Source organism: Crocodylus siamensis, chromosome 4, assembly GCF_052110815.1.
Source record: "Crocodylus siamensis isolate JL-2025a chromosome 4, ASM5211081v1, whole genome shotgun sequence".
Classification (NCBI taxonomy): domain Eukaryota; kingdom Metazoa; phylum Chordata; order Crocodylia; family Crocodylidae; genus Crocodylus; species Crocodylus siamensis.
Window position 1 is genome coordinate 119731779 of NC_143398.1, and position 21478 is coordinate 119753256.

At 42.7% G+C, this 21478-nt stretch overlaps 1 protein-coding gene across 2 annotated transcripts in view; it reads left to right on the forward strand.

The window, feature by feature from the left end:
- The window catches only part of AEBP2 (AE binding protein 2), a 79015-nt gene that overhangs the window by 27805 nt on the left and 29732 nt on the right, over positions 1–21478 (forward strand). For both annotated transcript variants that reach the window (XM_090043565.1, XM_090043566.1), the window contains exons 2-3: positions 5052–5259; positions 13417–13524. In XM_090043565.1, the coding sequence (XP_089899691.1) occupies positions 5052–5259; positions 13417–13524 (316 nt within the window). The remainder of the gene's footprint in view (positions 1–5051; positions 5260–13416; positions 13525–21478) is intronic.

Sequence of the window (21478 nt, forward strand, 5' to 3'; positions counted from 1 at the left end):
ATGCTTATACTGGGTTACTACATGTGTATAAAGTTGATCACTACATTTTGGTTAGGAAGTCACACTGCCTGGTTTGAAGTTCCACCCAAAGTGAGCACACAGATCATTGGTGACCTGCTTTTAAACGTCTTCCCTCTTCTCTAGGAGATGAATGAAGCAGCCATTTGTGCATACTTTCTAAAAACTGTGTGGTGAATATGGCTTTGAAGTGTAGCTTGATGAAGTGCTATGCCCTATATATGACTGTTCTGCCCTTACTAATCTTCTACAGGTGTATATAGGCCCTTGAAGAAGTTTACATATCAAAACCCTGTCCCCTAGCTCTCCCTCACAGATTGCTGGGAGATGAAGAGAAGAGGTCTGTAACCTTTGAAGAACAGGTAGATACTGAAAATGACAATACTCTGCAGCAGGGGAATGAAGCAGAGCTTCACAACTGGCCCTAGTTATAAAAAGATGGCTAAAGGAGCTGTGGTAAGATTATGGAAGCAATACAGAAAAGGAAGTTTTGGCTGTCTGTGTGATGTGTGCAGTGATAGCATACCCCGTTGCTATAGGTGTGTGGGGGAGCAGGGTTTTGCCTTTCTCAGAAGCATTCAGTGTTGACTACAGCCAAGACTGGGGATTTTTTGACTAGAGCAGTGGTCACCAGTCTTTTTAAGTAGAAGATCACTTGGTATTTAAAAGCAACTCAAGATCTAGCCCCCCCAGCAGGTAAGGCTGTGGGGAGGGAAAGGGGGGCAGATAAAGGTAGAAGGATAAAAAATTATTTGGGGGTGCCTCCCAGTGGGTCTGGAGTGGGGGGAGGGGAAAGGGCTGTGGCAGGGGGAAGCCCTAGCCACACTTCCTCCCTCATTGCTGGGGCTTCAATCTGCTCTCCCCGCCCCCTGCCCCCCCAGCGGCAGTAAGGGAGGGAGCTGGGGCAGGGTGGGACACAGCAATGAGTGGCTCGTCCCGGGGGCACAGGGAAGGGGGCCATGAACCCCAGGAGGGCACAGGGCGGTGGGGGGCGTGTGCCCTAGAACATGCATGTGAGGTGGGGTGTAGCTGCTGGCTGAGGTCAGGCTCTTCCCGGCAGGGGAGCTGGCCTGCTGGGAAGAGCCTGGCCAGTGGTGCTGGGAGCAGGGCTACAGGTGGGGCTGCAGCCACCCAAAAATTCAATGAAGTCATCCGTCCGTCCGTCCGTCCCCCGCCCCCCGTGCCCTAACCCCTCGCAGTGCTGCTGCCTCCCCGCCCACAGTGGCAGCCACCCCACCCCATGCAGATCCTGGCCACACGGCCCCCATGTCCTGGTGGGTGAAGAGCTGCATCAGGGTGTTCCCCCCCGCAGCTCCACTCCCAGCGCTGCCACTGCAGGCTGGGCTCTTCTTGGAGGGCCAGCCCCCCCATCTCAGGAAGAGCCCGGCCTCAGCCTGCAGCTGCAGCCTGCCCCGTCTGCAGGTCCAGGGGCACGTGCCCCCCATGCCCGCCCTGGTGCATGCCCCCCACTCCCTGTACCCTCTGGATGAACTGCTTGCTGCTGCATCCCACCCCAGCTGCAGGGCCTGCCCCTGCTCCAGCTCTACTCCCTCCCTCACTGCTGCTGCAGCTGCCTGTGCTGCCCTGTGTTTGAGGGGCACATGCCCTTCCACCTATGCGTGGCGGAGGTGGGTGCTGTTGTGGGCTGGGCTTTGTGACCCAGCACCACACGTGTCCTGCTGCTGGGCTGAGCTATGTCCATGTGTGGCCAGCTGCATTGGTGCTTGAGATACAGCAGCAGCCACCTCTGCCCTGCACAAAGGTGGGGGAGGGCACATGCCCCCAGGGCCTTCCCTGGGGTGACCCTGGTAGCAGGAGGCCCCCCAGCCCCTGGATGACCCCCTGGGCTCCAATCCTCCCATCACCTGGCCAGGCTCAAGCCCGACTTACCTTCCCCTGCTCCTGGCTGTGCCACGCCATCTCTCCCTTACCACAGGGGCCTCGATTTGGCCCCCGCTCTTCCCTCCCCCAGACTGATGTGCTGGGCTGAGAGGTGCTGGCAGGCGTGTGCCAGCCCAGGATAGACTAAAAGAGGCTAGCTGATCGGGATTGACTGGTTGGGGACCACTGGACTACAGTGTGCCAGTTGTCCTGCAAGGACTAAAACCCAGAGTTGCCTGCTTAGGTCGCCTTCTGCTCTGAATTTGAGCTTCTCCCCTGCTCAGATTGCTATGGACTGTGGAGGTTTTATTTTTGCCTTCCTCTAGCAGGGAGCATTGCCTTTTTCCTGGAATCTTTTGAGTGCATTTTAACAACTCTTGCAGCACTAAGCACTGTTGTTCCTCGCTTTACCCGTAGCAGATTAGAGTCCTGTGTTTTGTAGTTGAGACATGGTTGATTTTACAGTTTTAATAATAAGTTAGACATGGATTTGTATGGGATGGTTTGGATAGGGATGGTTCTGCCTCAGGCAGGGAGTTAAAACTAGATGACCTCTGGAGGTCCCTTCCAGCCCTACTTCTGTGATTCTTTGAACTATTATGCTGTTCCCCAATCTTCCTCTTTGTCTTTGTCTTTTATATAATATCAGTAATCTGGAGTTCAGATAATAAAAAGTGGTTTTAGAGTGCACATCTGTCTATAGAACAGGGGCAATGAAAATCCATTTGTGCATATCAGGACTCATAGTAGAGATGATATCTTTTATTAGACCGACCAGATTTTTTCCAAAAAAATTCTTTAATTGCAAACTTTTGGGCACAAACACCCTTCATTAGGCATTGGAGAAAAGATAGTAAAAAGTTGTCCTGGGTAGAAATGAAAGTTTATATTTCATAGGATTTCACAGAGGAGTCAATAGATGGAAAACTTGTCTGGGAAGTCAGCTCCAAGCTGGTATGGAGTCTCTGAACTTTCTGTGAGGATCTGTGATTATGCAAATTACCTTGAAGCAAAGGCAGGAGCAGGATCTTAGGTTTTAGGAAGTCACAGTTGCTTTCTGCTTGGGAAAATATGAAGATTTTGTTTTAAAAAGTTGTCTAAAATTTGATATTTCCATGTGTCAGGTATCCGGGTTGTAGCCGTATTGGTCTAGAGAAAAGGCAATCAGGACTCATAGTAGAGATGATCTTTTATTAGGTCAGCAAGATTTTGTCATTCCTCCCCGCCCCCGCAAAAAAAAATTTTGTAACATTTTTTTTCCAAGGGTGTTTGTGCCCAGAAGTTTGCAATTAAATATTTTTTTGCCAAAATCTTACTGGTCTAATAAAAGAGATCATCTCTGCTATGACTCCCATTGCCTTTTTCCTCTAGGCCAGGGGTTTTCAACCAGGGGTACGTGTACCCCTGGGGTACTTGGGATGGCCTCAGGGGGTACTCAGCAGCAGGCGCTGCCGTCATGCCACTGGCACAGTTGCCAGTTGCCTGCAGGGGACCCTCCCACTTGCCCCGCTTGTCTGGCCACTGGGGTACTCTTGCCTCCTCAAATGGCTGCTGAGGGTACACTGACCCAAAAAGGTCGAAAACCCCAGCTCTAGACCAACCTGGATACCTGACACGTTTGTGCATATGGCCCTTTAAGGTAGTTTTGCAGTTTGACAGGGGTACCATGTCCTGTGTGTAAATATGTAAATTAATAATTTTATGGTTAGAACAGTTAGTGGTAAATAACCTTTTAAAAACAAGTTTATTGTTCAGCTGTGTTGGAGACTGGATGTTTCAGGTTATTAAAGTGATAGGAAATTGGGAGGGTTGCAATTCTGGCTTTCATGATTGTTATTTACTTGAATACTGGAACCTAAAACTTGGGTCATAGTAAGTGTTAAAATGTAGTCCTATTTTACTTGCATACATTGTATTTGTCAACTTAAATTATAGACTGTTCATGGCAGGAACCTATTTTCCTATTCCTGTAAAAACAAAACAAAACAAAAACAAAACCCCAACAAAGCTTGCCATGCACTGGAACTATATAAGCAGTATAATGTTATTTTATCAAGCTTAAGTATTAACAGCAATGTTTGGAAATGACAAAGGCAGTAATTTTACTCTGCTTGGCACTTGTCTGGTTTTGTTGCTGTTTAATTTGGAAAACCTACTATTTATACAGTAAACAGATGGGAGAGCGCAGTTACAAGGGGAAGAATTGAGAGAGATTAAAAAAATTAGGAATGGTTGAGATCTCTGTGTCCAGACTGCAGATAGGAAGACTAAGGGAGGATACTACTGTCTGAATATTTAAGGTGATATTACAACTGAGACTAATTACTGCACATCATTTAAAACAGAATAATGTTTCAGGGCATAACAGTGTGAGTCTTACTTGATCATGGGAAGAAATTGTTAAAACATCTTTAGGATATGAAAAAAAAACTACCAGCTGAAAGAGTTGAATTAATATGACCAGATATATTCATTGTAAGAATAAACTGTTGCCAAGGTTCAGAAACTGCTATATTGTTCTGTCAAGGAGGAGAAAGAGACAGTTTAGCAGCAGTGTGGCGCAAATACCATTGCTCTCTTCTCTGGAAGCAAAGACGGGGAACATTTAAGGAAGAGGTTTTACTCCTCATGGGTATGAGGGGCTCATGGCTAAATGCAGCAGATGGCACTCGCTCTTTGTGAATCATGACTGAGAGGAGTCTTTGGAGAGATGGTAGAGGCAGAGACAGAAATACAGTAATTGGGGGTGAAAAATGTATTAACGTGAATGATTTCTGGCTGTGTAAGGGCAGCACATGGATCTTTTTTTCACCCTTGCTAATAGATTTATTTTTCTGGTAGTCAAGGAAGGAGAAAGCTTTTAAGCTGTCTCTGTTGTGAACTACTTCCTAAATAAATTCTGCCATGAATCATAGTAGGATTGACTGGATGCCCAGATATAAACCTCTTATCTCCCTGATCATAAACCATTACAGATAAAGTGTTAATTGAGTAAAAAGTAATTAAAAATAAAAAAATCTGCCCAGTGTTTTGAAAAGGTGAAGTAAACCTCTCTGAAACAATGAGGCAACCTAAAAGACCATAAGCTCATTATTCAGTGTTTGCCTTTGTGTATCACAGAATAACATTCTTATTCTTCTTTTACTTTGTAGCATAAGCAGCACTATAATGGATGTAGACAGCACAATTTCCAGTGGGCGTTCAACTCCAGTTATGATGAACGGACAAGGAGTTACAGCTTCATCTGCAAAAAGTATTGCTTATAACTGTTGTTGGGACCAGTGTCATACTTGCTTCAACTCCAGCCCGGATTTGGCAGATCACATTCGCTCCATACATGTGGATGGTCAGCGAGGAGGGGTTGGTTTTAATTTTTTTTGTTTGTTTTCCTCTGCTCAACAATTTAGTATCTGTACTTGTAGACTGATGCCTTATATGTGAGCTATTACTGTTGTGTTTGGAACTGTCTTGTCACCCTACCACATGTCAAAAATCTCTTTTTGAAATTGATAAAATATTTGGTGTTAAGAAATGAAATGGCTCAAAGGGAATGTGCTGTGGGATAAGTCATGCTAGTAGCTATTTATTCTGCTCCAGACTTAAAGAATGGATGCCTAAAGTTACTTGTAGGTGAGTTTGACCTTATCCAGAAGTTCTGAGTAGTTTTCCAAATATATATGCAGTTTTCAAAATAAAGCTACTGATATTTTCCTTTTATTTTTTTTTCACTATAGGACCCCCTGTCACAGCTACACATGTAAAACATGAAATTTGTGGCTGAATTAAGTTACTGTGGCAATTATAACATTTATCTTTCTCTTCTTGACACTTTAAAAAAACACAACAACTTTTTAAAAGCTTTTTCTTACTCCCATCTGGTGTCTTCTCTTCCAGGTGTTTCATGTGAATTGGCATTACATAATTTTGCAATTGAATGCTGTTTTACTTCTAATTTTAAGATACCCTTGCATTTAAGACTCACACTTTCTGATACTCAATTTAAGGAAAAAAATAAAACATCACCTAAAGGCATGTCTTCGATGCATGGAAGAGTTTTAAGGGCTCTAAACTCAAAATTTAAGATGCAAACATTTTTAAAGGAAATATTTTGTCTAATTTTTGAAGGAATTTTGTTATTTTTTAGAGCTATATGCTTCCTTCAGAAGGGTAGCATGAGTTCTTCCATTTTGATAATTTTTCCTGAATTGTTGGAAGCAGTCAAAATATATGTCCATATGGGGCCAGTTTGCTGGGTTGCTGAACTTATTTGGGTATCTTTTCATTGTATGTAGTCACTTATAGTCACTTCTGTCAAACATTGGAGTATGCATTGCATATGGCTCCAGGGCAAAGCTCTTTGGACTGTTAAAAGCAGAATCTTTCAGACCTAGCCTGGTATTGACTAGTTGTTGGGGTCAGAAGGGACATGAGCAGATCATCAAGTCCGACCCCTGCCATGGGCAGGGATGAATGCTGGAATCAAATGACCCCAGCTAGGTGATTATCTAGCCTCCTACCCAGGGTAGGAGCGAGCACCACTTCCCTTGGAAGTCGGTTCCAGATCCTAGCCGCCCTGACTGTGAAGTAGTGCCTCCCGATGTCTAGCTTGAACCCTACTCTCAATCAACTTGTAGCTGTTATTCCTAGTTACTCTGGGTAGTGCTCAGGGGAACAGGGCCTCTGCCATTCCTTGCTGGTCCCCTCTGGCACCTGGCTAGTGCACCACGAGTGCTCGTAAAGCCGTGCCAGGGGCCCTGCAATGACCCCTGCCAATTCCGTCAGCACCCTGGGGTGGAGAGCATCTGAACCTGCTGATTTAAACACTTCCAGCCCCACCAGAAGTTTCCTTACTAGGTCCTCCCTGACACTAGGCCTGACGCTGCCTCTCCTGAGTCTGTCTGGAATCCCGATGGGAGAGATGTCCTGGTCCCCGCTCAGAAAAATGGAGGCAAAGAATTTGTTAAAGAGGTCAGCCTTTTCATCTGGTGCAACCACCAGATTGCCAGGCATGTCCTGCAGGGGCCTCACTTTACCCGGTGACTTCTTTTTACTTCCTATATATTTAAAAAAGGACTTCTTGTTTTCTTTGATCCTGGTTGCTAGTCTTTAGTTCTTTCTCCACCTTAGCGAGGTATAATCCTCCTTGGTGACTAGCATTTGAGCATGTGGGATTTTAGTATTGAAGTACTTTTTTGTAGTTTCTGTGACAGGCCTCTAAAAGATATGCCATTAGAGTACTCTTCTGTCTTCATATCTTGCACTGTAAGTCTCAGATCTGTGTAAGCTTGGAAAACTTTATGGGGAAAAATTCCATTCTAGACAATTCTAGGTTGTATTTCTTTTAAATAATCACTTTAGTTTAAACACACAACTTTAGTTCAGTATTTTAAAGCCTACTGTGTTAGCACTAATTTAGTCTCTAGTCAGCTGATGAAGCTTCCCTTCATTTGACAGAAATCTAATGGCTTGATTTGCGTATCAGTGATGTAATCTATCTCTCACCTGTTTTGCCATGTAATTAATGCACATTATATAAAAAATGGTGTCACTAGCACATCCTAATCTGGCCCAGTCTTTTTATGCCTCGCACATCCTAATCTGGCCCAGTCGTCTTATGCTGCTTTGTGCAACCTCCTGAACAAGTTTTATATTAAGTTTCATCTGAAGTGGACATAAAGCTAAAACGTTTTCAAGCTCTAGATTTCAATTATTCTATTCAGTCTCTTGCTAAAGAGGACATAATTAAATGGCTATCTGGCCAATGTTCTTTATAAAGAATGATTTTTTTTCTACTGGACATTAAGTAATTTCAGTTGGACTGCTGCAGTGAAGTGTGCCAGCCTTAGATTTTTTTTTTCATTTTATTTATCTATTATTTTACTTTGTGCAGAATATGTGGAGGTTCTCTCTTTGTTTATAAAATGAGTACATGGGATTTGGATGACTGGTTAAACTGATAGACTAAATCAGTATCCTTTCAAGATAGGAGTTGCTTTTTTGCCAAATTCCTGTTTACTCCAAAATATATACAGCACTGGATGGAGCAAGGGCTGGAACCAGTGACTCCTCTCCCAGGAGAATGCCCTCCATCTATGCTAGGTTAGAGTCGGGTTCCTTCTTGTATGCTTTTTTTCCCAGCCCTAATGAGACTTATTTTTTTCTGCCTAATGGCTCAGCTTCATCATGATCAGGGATCCTGGTTTTCTCTGATTAACGCTGGCTGGCCTGACAAGAGGTTTGCATACGGAGGTTGCCACTGCAACTCTGCCACTGCGTCCTGTGCTACCATCCCACGGCCACCCAAATGGCTTTGTGGGCAAGTGGCACAGGGCACAGCAGCAACAGTGCAGTGGCAACCACCATGTGCAGGCCACATGTGCTGCCCAGCCGGGGGGTGAAACGGGGGATTGCATTCAGTGGCATGTCCCGCAACCAGCTGCATGGCTCCACAGTGGTGTCTGCATGGGGGAGGGCTTTGCAGGCAAGCACTGCCACTGTGGAGCCATGCCCTTCGCCCCTAGATCCTAGAGGTAAGTGAGGCATGGGGGCTGTGGGGCAGGGCTGGGGAAGATGGTTGGGGGCTGAGGGAGTGTGGGGGAGCTGCTGGCTGCAGGCGGCACATTGCAGCTGGGAGCAGGGCCAGGGGGTGAGGGCAGGGGTGCCCCTCTGCGGGGGGGGTGTGGGCTTTGCAGGCAAGTGATACAGGGTACAGTGTGGTAGTGCCCATCATGTGCAGGCCGCACACATGCAGCCCAGCTGGCTGCCCAGGGGAGGGGGAATGGAGGCTGGCATGCAGCCAAAGTACAGCTCTGTGGCTGGCTCTGCAGCTGCGGCAAGGGATTTGGCTTGCATGTGACACTGCCCCTTACCTGGAGGCCCGTAATGGTGGTGATGGACACTGCCTCCAAAACATCCCAATGCCGCCACGGAGCTCTGCCCGGAGCTGTGTGGCCAGGCGGCAGCAGCAGCGTGGTGGTGGGCAGGTGGCACAGGCATCCCCACCACCACCATGCACTGCGCCACTGCCACCAGCCGCAGAACTCCGATCATGGCTCCGTGGTGGCAACGGGAGGTTTTGGAGGCAGAGGCAGTCACCGCTGGCATGGGCGGCCTGTGGGGCTGCCTGTGCCAGCAATGACAGCCGCTGCATATAAACCCTGCTGCTGTGGAGCCATGCCCAGAGCTGTGCAGCTGGTGGCAGCAGCGCAGAAATGGCCAGGAGGCACACAGCCGTTCTTAGCCCCACCACCGGCGGCAGTGGTGCAGCACAGGGTGGTGGTGATGCATGCCGCCCGGCCACTACCATGCTGCCGCTGCTGCCCAGCAGCCAGCCACATGGCCCCAGGCATGGCTGTACAGTGGCAGTGGGAGGTTTTGGAGGCAGTAGCTGTCACTGCTATCACAGGCCTCCAGGTAAGCGGCAGCGCCACATGCAAGCCCAACCCCCCGCCGCCACGCCCCCATCCCTTGCCGTGGCTGCAGCGTCACGGAGCTGTGCTCCGGCCGCATGCCAGCCTCCATCTCCCCCTCCCCTGGGCAGCCAGCTGGGCGGTGTGTGCGCAGCCTGCATGTGGCGGGCACCACCACACTGTCCTGCACCACTTGCCTGCAAGGCCCCCCCACAGAGGGACACCCCTGCCTTCACCCCTGGCCCTGCTCCCAGCTGTGATGTGCTGCCTGGGGCCGGCAGCTACCTCAGCCCCCAACCATCTTCCCCAACCCTTCCCCAAGCCCTGCTTACCTCCATGCTCTAGGTGCGAAGGGCGAGCCTTGAGCCCAGCCTTGGCTGCCTCACTGGCTCAGGCCCTGCCTTCCCTACTCTCCCTCCTGCTCCAGGAGGGGCTGGAGGTTTCCTGCCGTTTTTGCAGTTGGTTCCTGCAGGCTGAAGCTGTGCCAGCCTGCAAGAGCTCTTTGCAAAAGCAGAGAATCCATGGATTTCTCTGCTAAAAAGAGAAATCTGCATTTTCTCCAGTTAAAAACTGGGAATCCGTGGTTTTGTCCGTTTTTCCGTGGGAAACGGAAAACCTAGATAGCTGATCGTGATTGTTGAAGGGATACACCCAGACCCACCTAGTCCATTATTGACTTGTATTTTGGATGCTTTTCTGAGAAGTTGGAGCTATGGATGTAAATGCTTCTCTAGCTAAGGAGGGCCTAGAACAAACAGATTACTAGGAAAAAGGTAGGACTCCAGTCCTTTGCTGTAGTCCTGTACATTCAATAGTTTCTTGGTAGTTTTTTCAGCCCACTTTTATGGGACCTAAAGGGTGTTTCCAGAACAATTCAATTGTAACAGAGTAGGGGTAGTGATAGATGTCTAGATGGTTGTTCTGGATTGCATTGAAGCTAGGAATGTAAAGTTAAATGATTACTTGTTTAACCGACATGTGCAGTTGTAACCGGTTAGCTTACCAGCTATCCTTTAGCTCCGGGTGTGTGAAGTCTGGCAGGGAAGGGAAGCCCCACGGTGCCCCAGCAGGAATCAGAAGGCAGCCGGGTAAGGGGGTGGGGACTAGTACTCATAGCCTAAGAGGAAAATATTGAGTAGCCTAATGATTAATCATTTAAACAATTAGCTGGTCCTTTACAGGTACTTCCTCCTTCCTACCCTCAGGGTTTTTTAGGCTGTGTTGCCTGGCTGGGCTTGCCCTCCTCCCCTCTCCCCAAACAGGCAAAAGGCCAGGGGAGCTGGGAGTGGCTAGTGTGGAAGCTGCTGTTATCCGTTATTTGTTTAACCAATATAATTAGAGGAGGTTAAACAAATATTTTTAAAAGGTTATTTACATCCCCAATTGAAGCCTGCCCAAGTCTAGTTCCTTAGGGATCTTTCCAGGCCAAGACGGACATAAAGGGCCAGGGTATCATGTGGTCAGATAAGATTGCACTCACTGACTTAGATGTCTAAAAACTACGGAAGTGCAACTGAGATGTCGTAGAGGCAGGACAGGATCTGGGTCTTTGTTTTAATAATACTGCATTCCTGGAACCTTTTAATCTGCAAAATATGCTCTAATAGACTTTTTTTTAATGAAATGAGAGGCTGTCTGAAGCTGTATCTGAATACACTGTTTGCAGTGAGTCTGTACCTGGACACTTATGTCTTGCTAAGCTGTGAATTTTTTTATTGTATCTTTAAAGTTCTGAATTTCAGAGGAAAAGCTGAGTTCTTGGCTATTTTGTTTCAGAAAAGTAGGGATTTGTGCACCACCTGCTGGTGAGGTACTAGTATAGCTCATGGCTACATTGTAGGGAGTATTTAAAATCAAGTTATTTGCACAATGACTGGTACTACTGAGAGAGACGTGCAAGTAATTCTTTGGACATAAAATCAGTAACACATGTAGACACCTTGAATATTATTAAATGAAGAGGCTGCAGCTCTGAAACTAGCACCAGTGGGGGCGACCACCCACAAACTGCCAAGCAGCAGCATTTTAACTGGTTCCAAGGGCTCCTTTGTGGAATCCATACATTTTTCAGGAAAACAGAATTTAATTTAAAAGTCTTGTTGGTTGAACCTAAAATGTTTTGTCAACAACATCTTTGATTTAGACTTTTTTCCAAAACAAAGGCAAGGTCCCTGGTGGACTCCTAGAGACTCTGGAGCTTCTACTGTCCACCTGGTTTTGGGCTGCCAACCTTGCTCCGTCTCTAACTAAAGCTCAGCTCCCCGCTACACAGTTAAGATTCAGAACCTGGCGATCCTGTGACAGGCTACCAGGGTTTCCTGTTCCATGATCTCAAGATTGGTAGTATTGCCATAAATGGGAGAAGGTCTCCCATACTGGGGCATCTGCATCATACAGCAGCCTCTGAACCCTAGTGGTTTCTGTCTCTGTAGTCACTGTGCATTGTGCAGCCACAGACCCTGAGAATACTGGAATCCCTGGACTTGCCTTGCAGCTGTGAGAGCCTAGTGTTTCCAGGCTCTTTAACTTTGGGACAGGCAGCTGTGCCAAAGTTAAGGAGAAACTGGGAATATGAAAATCCTTGAAGTCTCAACTTTATCTTGTCAGGGCTTTTCAAGCTTCCTGTCACGGAAGCCATGTAGTCAAAGCCTGGCATAACTAGTACTGATATCCAGGTTTTTTACTAAAGAGGTCCACCATATAAACTGCACCAGGGTGGAGACCCCAATTTTAAGACGTTCCACTGAGCAGCTGTGAGGTCCCAGTATCATACTTTCAAAACACCATATTACAGTATTTTGAAAACAAAGGGGGTATTTTAAATATTTCACAATTTTGCGAATTTTAGTTTGGATTTCATTCAGCACCAGAGTAACTTTAAAAAAGGTGAGCATGGGGACCTAGAATCCTGAGTTTTGACTGAGTTCTGCCCAATTTTACATGTTAAGACCACGTCCACTTCAGCTCCTCAGCCCTATAAAGAGAACTCTTGAGTCCCAGATCCTTGTCCCTATTCTGTGCAATCAAAAACAGAAGATTAACTGAAAGACAGGCTGCATGGTATGAGAGTCCTTCCCTACCATGTGCTGCTCTGTGTACAACTGATGTGTCGGTAGTCCACTGAGTTACAGAGACCCTAGTTGAATGCTTTCTAATCCACCAGCCAGACTTGATGAAAAATAGAGAATGACCTAGAATTCAGCAGCTATGTCTATAGGAAAGAATATAGCATTTTTTTTTTTTTTTTTATTTTTTTAAACATACTTTAATTGTTTAAACAGTTACTTGATAGCAGTGAATTATGGCAGGAGTTTATCTTTGGCTTGATGGATTGAAAAAAAGCCTATTTAATAATGGATACTTTTGCCGTCAGCATTTTGAACCCATAAAAGAATGTAGAAAGGCCTCGGGAAAATAGAAATTGGAGTTTGTTTTTTTGTCGGGGGGAACCAGAACTAAACTACTCAGTACTTCAAAAACAGTTATGCACTTAAAAATAATTATTTTGGCATCACCTGGAATTAACTGATTTGCATAGTGGTAGATGCATGTAGCATTGCCTCCCTTCCCCCACATAGGTAGAGTCCAGACGGTCGCACCTTTTCCAGTCCTACAATTAAAAAAATCTTGCTGGTATTTTTATGATGGGCATGTGGGTATTTGATCTACTTTTGGAGCATCTGGAAAAGAAAAAAAAGTAGGTACTTAAGTAGGTATTTAGGCCTTGTAATACTGTAAAATGGTTTTAACTTGATCTCACGTTCAGAAATAAACTGTTGTTTGTGAATGAGAATACTCTTTCCTCTTATGAGAATCCTTTTTATTTAATTAGCCTGGAATTTTCTTAATTTCTTAGTAATCGATTTCAGGGTGTTGTATACATATCTACCAGTTTCATGGTGCAGTTCCTCTTAACCTGAGGGAGCATTTGAACAACGGTTTGGCCAGTAAACCGCCTTTGAATACCTATGATTATCATTTCATTGCCAGATGAGTGGGCAACCTGTTACGAGAAAGCAAAGTTCGTTTCATGACAAGTAAGAGAAAAATGGTCTATGCAGGGCCTAAATATTGTTTTATAAATTAACTAGCCACTTTTTCCCTTTAGGTATTTGTTTGCTTATGGAAAGGTTGCAAAGTATATAACACACCTTCTACAAGTCAAAGTTGGTTACAGAGGCATATGCTGACTCACAGTGGGGACAAGCCTTTCAAGGTAAGTTTTTATTATAAAACATGATAATTTATATTTGGAGAATGGTGAACAACTGCGACTATCCCATGATTAATGTATTTTAATATGTGAAGATTTTCTAAATACTTCAAGGAAGCTGAATATTGGTCATTTGTCTTCATTAATTGTTTATATTGTAGTAGTGCTTTGAAGACCCTGTCCTCTTTGTGAACACACATGGAGAAACAGCCCCTGTCCTGTCAAGCTTGTTCCTCATTCCTTTTTCTTTGTAAGTGGGCTAAGAGTCAAAAAACTGGGCTTAGTCTTCTGAAGTTCAGTTTCTTGTCGACTTCCCAGTTTAACTGACCTGTTTAAACTGAAATCAAATTGTGATGTGTCTTTTTTTTCCCTCCCCCCCCGGTATAAACTTCTTTCCTTGGAAGTAAAACATAGATCATCCAAACATGTGGTTGAAGTCTTTGTATAGGTGGAAGACATTTTAAAAATAAAATGTGGTAGAAATCTAGTGAGCGACTGATTGATTTTGTGTCTCAGTGCAGTTAAGAAACGTTAGTCAAGACTGTACAACCATATAGGTGACTAGCATTCCTGCATATTCTTTTCTAATTTTCTTTCTCTTTCTTCCTCCCCTTCCCCCTTCAATCTGTACTTGTGATTCTAGGTATAGTAGTGTTTATCATTCCCATATCCACCAATCCGTTATTAATGGGTTGCTTCATCCTCTTATGGATACAGTGGGACAGTTCATAGCTGTCAGTCCTGGATCACTTGATGGTAAGTCCCACCCACACTACTTCCAGACTGAAGTCTCCTTCCATGCAAGATTTGAACATCAATTTGGGGTTTTCCTTAGATAAATTTAATAACACAACTTATCTCCCTAAAATGCAATACATGCCCCTCCTCCAGTCTATTCTGTCTTCCTTAAGGCACTTGTATTTCTCAAAAAAAAAATTCAGTTTTTTTTAATGACCTCTACCATGAGTTATTTTTCTATAGGCCTCATAATTGCAGTCATGATAGCAATTACGTATATACATGGCACCAGAAGAAGTATGGTACAGTTCTCTAGCCTGTCTCAGAGATAACACTAGCTTTTCATTCTGAACTATATAACATAATCTGCAACAATGTGTAACAAGAGAAAACTGATATTACCTGTCAAGCTAGTAGCAGTTGTTCAGAAGAATAAAATAGTTGTGGAGGTGATGACACCTACTCTTAAAGCTTAGCAGGTGGATCATAGATTCCTGACATTATTACAGTAACTGGTTGAGTTCTGAATGCTAAATTTGGAATAGGTTTTAACAATGAATAATTGGATGGACCCTCTCCCTTGTTTACCTTTATTTTGAGAGATTGGAAACTGAATTATAGAATGAGGCAGATGATGATTATTTTTCTAAAAGATCCTCTGTTATACCTTTCTGCAGACATACACAATTTTGTATTAACCCTCACATGGTAGGCCTGCCCTAATAGTTTACATACAGTATTTAGAGATGCCTGATAATAGCTCTGGTCTGTTCAGACTATATCATTTTGTTTAAAGTTTTATTATGGCAAAAATTGGCAGGCAAAATCAATAGGCATTAAGCAAATGCAATACTATAAAATAAGAATGGTTAGCTTGTGAAATATTAACATTTCAAACAATATTAATGTTTCAGAAAGACATTTTAAATACAGTTTTCCCTTGCTTTACGCTGTACATGTGTTCCTGGAAAATGGCGCATAACTCGAATTCACATGAAAGAAACCCACTTTACAATGTAACAAATAGGATACATTCCAAGACCTTGACTATACTGACCCCCAGACCCATTTCTACCACTCTTACGAGACAATTTTGGTACTCGCCAACAGCAGACAGTACACACAAGCACCAGGGCACTATCATCATGGGAATGGTAATTATGGAAACACATCACAGATAATGAGTGAGGAGCACAGATCCACACGGGAGACTATATTTTGGTGTGTGTCACTCCCACAGTGCAGTGCACAAAGCAGCTGACTTTGTGGTTTCCACCACATTGATCATATAAGAGTGAATTTACCTCACATACAACTAATTTTTGGAATAAAAAGGGTCATCGCATAAGAGTGAATTCGCACATTGAGAACCCTCATAAAGCAAGGGAAACCTATATATAGACTTTGAAGGGGAAGAAACTATTGTGAAGCATCTTAAAAAGCAGTGCTATGGTTACCTAGTTAGATATAGAATTATATAAAATATGGTCTTCAGTGGATTTTGGTTTGTACACTTACATGCAGGTATCAGAACTTCTGTTTCTGTAGATTTACAAACTACTTGTTGCAGTAGAGGAAGGTATCCCACATTATATGTGCAAGTAGCACTAGTTTTGTTTACAGTACTTTCCAACTGTGGTCAGTGGAAAAACTTAAAAAAAAAAAACAACCCAAACCTGACCAATGGTAGTCATCTTGGCTCTTTATGAAATTTTAAGCATTTCTCCTGCTAATTAGCACTTTTTTGTATGTTATGCATGCTTCTTAAATTTTACTAGTTTGAAATGTGTTGCATGTTGCCTTGGACTTGGGAAGAATTTGGGTCTTTTGTTCCCATCAGAGAGACTAGAGATTTCAGGACACTGTCAGCACCAAATGCAGACTTCAGAACTCACTGATGAAGTAATCGCATATCAAAATGTCATGTTATCAAGATACTGGGAAGCAGACCTCCCCCTTGAAAGCATACGTACATTTGTACATATGTATGTTATCATATGTATGTGTTGCAATAATATTTTAATCTCTTCAAGTATAGACTTGCTATTTTTATAGGCTGACAGACTATAATATATATATGTAATAGCAACAGTCTACCTGAATAGATGAAAATTTTATAGCAAGAGCCACAGTTGGCTGAATGCTGTGGGTGTCTTTCTCTGAATTCATGCCCTTGGATGATCCTTATTCAGGTTTTACTGGCTGCAGTGCCAGTACCTTATATTAGAATTTGTCAAATGAAGGACACTTACTTTAAACTGTGGGGGAGAGTTTGTTTTTTCATGCTCAAGAGCTTTTGGAGGCTGATTTAATATGGTCAGCAGTCATCAGATGAAATTATCCTTTGTGGTAGAAAGGACAGCTAGCACTCTGATATAAACACAGTTATTCATTTATTGCTCAGGGACCTGCCATATGATTAGCAGATGCATTTAAGATCAAGGCCAAGGAGTTTTGATGTTGTCCGGTCACCTGTTACTTAGTGGGGGGAAGTGTTTGAGAACACTATCCTATTTTTTGGTCTGGATTCCATAGTTCCCCAAGTCTAATTTCTCAGCGTTTGTAGTGTGAATTATTCTGGGAATCTCTTATTTCCACTGTTGCCCATCAGATCAGATAAAATGATCCTCCCCAGTTTCCAGCATGGCTGCAAAACCTACTTCAGAAAGATCCCTCCAAATTGTCATTCTTGAGACAACACTTGAGTTGAGCCCTATCAAAATGAAATGTAATTCTGACAGATAAATATGTGAGTTTAAACACAGCATGGTAAAATAATATTGTGCCTGTACTCTGTATTTATTTACTGTCCATAAAATTATTATTAAAAGAACTTGTAGATACAAAGCATTTGGACACCTTAAGACCCTGATCCTCAGAGATGTCTCATTCTTGTTTGTACCTTTGAGGATCTAGGATTCATTCTCATATTTAGCAAATTAATCTTTTCATGAGACAGTTGTTGTATTTTTGATTAGAAGTTGTCCAAGAGAAAACCAGGAGCCAGAAAAATGGTGAATGAAGTTAAGTCAAAGACTGAGGAACAACAGAGGAGCCAATCAAAACAGTCAAAACAAAGCCATGCATCTTGTTTAAGAATGTCTAGGAACACATTAGAATGGTATTACATGGTTTTGGATTCTTAATTAACTATGCATTAGGAGGAAAAACTGGGAATCATTGTGAACAGCTCAATGAAAATACTTACTGTACAGCAGTGGTCAAAAAAGTGTTAAGATTTACAAAGTTAGAAAATATGACATATAAATGACAGCATATACATCAATGGCATGCTTTCATTTGGAAAACTACTTTGTTTTAATTTTAACCAGTATGCTTAAAGAGGGTACAGGAAAATAGTAGCAAGCAAAGTGGCAATTAGAAGCATGGGAAGATTTGTTATGTAGACAGCAAGAAAGTACTTGGAACCTGGTTTAGTTTAGAATAGAAACAAAGTAAAAAAAGCTAGCATAAAGAAAGTAAATTAAGTATTCCTGTGCACCTTTTCTCTTAAAAAAAAAAAACAAAGATATGCTCATGAATTGAAGAGATGACAAACTTGAGAGTATGAGGGAAGAGCCCCAAGCTCTTTCAGATGACTAGTCTGTGGAATTTGGTTGGGCCTGAAAAGTAAATTTAGATGTTTAGTATGGAAAGTGGAAATTAATTTAATATTAAATAGAATGAAATAAATTGTCAATCCTCATAGTAACTAAACGTGGAAATTAGGAAGAAGCTTCCCTTAAGGCAAGCTATCATAATAGTTCTCCACAAGGAAGTTTATTTGCAGTGTGGGCAAACTTTTTTGGCAGGTGTGCCACAAATTAGCACTGTACCCTCCGTAAGTGCCGCTGCAACCTCTTTCCTCTACCTGATTGGCTGCCTTGCTTTATGATACCTAACCAAGCTGCTACTCTGCTTTGTGACTAAGCTATTACTGAGCTTTCTGCTTCTTGCCCTGTACTTCTACCTGATCTGATGCTCTTCTTTCTACTCCTTGCCCTTTCTGCCATTGTGCTGCCTGTCCCTGCCACAGTCATCCATGTGCCACACAGCAGCCAGCCATGCCACAGGTTGACCACTTTTGCTGTAAAGCATCTAGTGGTGTCACTTTTCAGAAACAGTAAGTACACTTCGCTAAATGAGCTCTTGACTTTTGTCTTTCATGGCTCTCTGGGAAAAAAAAAAAGCCCAGGTAAATCTTCTAGTGCAATAGCATTCTTTTCCTCCTCATTCTCCCCTCCCTCGCCTTTCCCCCTATCCCCTCCAAAAAAAAAAATTTGAGCATTTATTTCACTTGTCACTTTGGTTGAAGCCCACCTCTCACTTGCTTTGTCAGCTCTTTGTTTTTCATAAAAGTAAGGCAGTATTTTGTGGCCCCTTGTTTGTGAAAGTTAATTTCTCAAGCCCAGTTTTCATTTTCAGGCCTCCTTTCTCAGGGAACAAAAAGTTATATTACTGATGAATGCAGAAAATTTGCTTTTTAAGCTTGGGTCAGTTTCCTATGGCCTGGTTTAAACCACTAGAGTAACTAAACTTCATCCTTTAAGATTTGACTTGTCTTCTAAACTATTTAAGGGTATGGTGGTATATTAGACATTACCACCTTTGGACAACATTGGGACACAGAGTTCCTCTTTAATTCATCATTCTTTTAGTGTTTTTCCTAATTTCCTATTTGGGATACAGTCCTTTCACATAAGCTTTGCGTAAAAAGGAGCTCTGACTTTTCATCTTGAAGTAACATGTCTTTAGAGAATCAAGCAATTGCAATTTGATTTTAAAATGAATTGGAATTTCTTTGTATGACAGCCAGAAAGCCTGAAATTACAGTAGAAGGGCTGGGTAAGACCATGAGACATGTTCAGTTTCAATTTGAAAGTAGTTTATAACTCATTTTTCATTTTTCCTCCATCTTTCAGGCCTGCAAAGCAGAGCAGTATGGTGATCTTACCAGTCCTTTAATGATAAGAATTGAGTATGCACCACAAATTCTTACATTTTATATATATAACAGCCCCTAACATCTATGAATCTATATTTCAGAAGAACCAATTCAGACATCTCACAAAACAATTTTGCAAGTTTGGCACTCCTGGACCAGGAACAGTTCTTTTAAAAAACAATTTGTTAAATATGTATATGTATGTATTTTTTTTTAATTTTCCTGGTCCAGGAATGTCAAACTTGCAGAATTTTTCTGTGAGATGTCTGAATTGGTTTTTTTGAAATGCAGATTCATAGATGTTAGGGGCTGGAAGAGACCCTACAGGATCATCAGGTCTGGCCTCCCTTCACTTCGGCAGGAAAGACTGCTGGGCTCAGATGACCACAGCAAGGTGGGCATCGAGACACTTTTTGCAGATCGCCAGGGTGGGTGACTGTACCACCTCTGTGGGGATATAATGTTCCTTTGCATTTGAAGGCAGAAGGTTTGCTTTTAGCCATTTACCTGGCTTTTGAATTTCTCTCTGTATGTAATGATCTTTTTTTCCTTTAAATCCAGCCTGAACCTCTTTGGTTTCTAAAGGAATTGCATTAGTTTGGATATATCCATGTTAGAGAAGACACAATTACTTAAATAACATTTATTTCTTAAAACATATGCTAATTAGATACCACTTTCCCTGTAGAGTTGAGGGATATAACATTTATTTCTTTTTGTTTTAGTTGGTTATATTTTTGGAATACCATTATGAGAGTATTTCTCCATCCTTTTAGGAAGGAGCTGGTAGAATATTGTGGGATATCTTGTCAGCATGAATGGTTTGAGCTGGTTCTGTCCTGGGTACAGTGTCTGAAAATTTTTGGGCTGGGGGTGTTCACCGGCACGGAAAAACCAGCAGTGGTAATCTCATGGGATCCATTCAGACAACTACAATTTCAGGGGGCTGATTTCATTCAGCAAAGAAAATATGTCCCACCACTTAAGTCCTTTAATTGTTCTATGACAAGACTGTCCAAGATGCGTCTAAGTGGCTAAATGCCACCTGTCTTCTCCCCCTCATACATGGAAGGATGAAAGCAATGACAGCCTAATGGGAGCCTAGGGGCTGTAGGGTAACTCTTCATGAGCCTCACTGTCTGTGGGCCGCCTGTTGGACAGCCCCATCCTATGACTTGCCTATCACAGCGCTTTTAATTCTTAATGTTCTCAGTCACCTTGAACATTCACTAATGTGGATTATGGTGCTGGAGAAGGAGATTTCCAAGTCCCTCATATATTCTATTAGGAGAATTAGACAGAGGAAGTTAGCTGAAGAAGCTGTCATTTGTACTAAAGAAGCTTTTTAAAAACTATTTCATAAAAAAAAATACAAAGAGCTTGATACACATTGAAAGGTGTGATGGAGGTTTGACCCAGAAAGCTCAGTGTAATTTAACCTTTTGGGAATAACTTTATATAAAAATACCTTAATATGCAAGGCTGTTTGAGGCCATTGTAGCAGTTTCTTTCCGCATAACTATTCTAACTATTCTATTTTTAATATTTTAGTTCATTTATACTGTTTGCTGCTTCAGTCTTCACTTGCCATTGTAACTGAGGTCAGTGTATACACGTTGGAGGCTCTCGTTAGCAGTAAAAATACGCAGCAGTAAATTGTAGCAGCATCAGCTTTCAGAACTCCATGAGCACATTTGATATGCATGACAGTGGAATGACAGTTGCAAAGTCCAGTGTTCAGTGAGCCCAGCATGGTCAGTGGTCATCTGGAAGTCTTGGTTGTCATTCTGCTGGCAAAACGTCCTCTATCCATCCAGCAACTGGACATAAAGTAGATACAAAAGTTAAAGATTCACTGCTTAAGCAGGCAGAAAGTTGAGCAAAAAAAGTTATTAACTTTAAAAAGTTTATTTAGGTGATTGATATGTTAAACATGAAAATGGATTTATTTGCAAAACTACATTGATAGCTCTCAAAGAAACATAGTTTTTTTTTAATTTAGTAGTATTATCAGATTTTTTTAGACCTTTTTTTTTTTTTGCCCCCTTAAGATTACCATCAAATTTAAATATTAAATCAACAATTCTTTTACCTGCTAAAAACTTTATGTAGAGTTCTACAGTTTGATTAGTCAGAACTGAATGCATCAGTGCTCAAGGATGGGATGTTCAAAAGTGCTCATCACTGGTCTAATTTTGGTGACACTGAAGTCGAAAGTTAGGCTAGTTCTGAGCATTCCTAAGATTTCTATGCAAAGCAGTATAAACAGTGTAT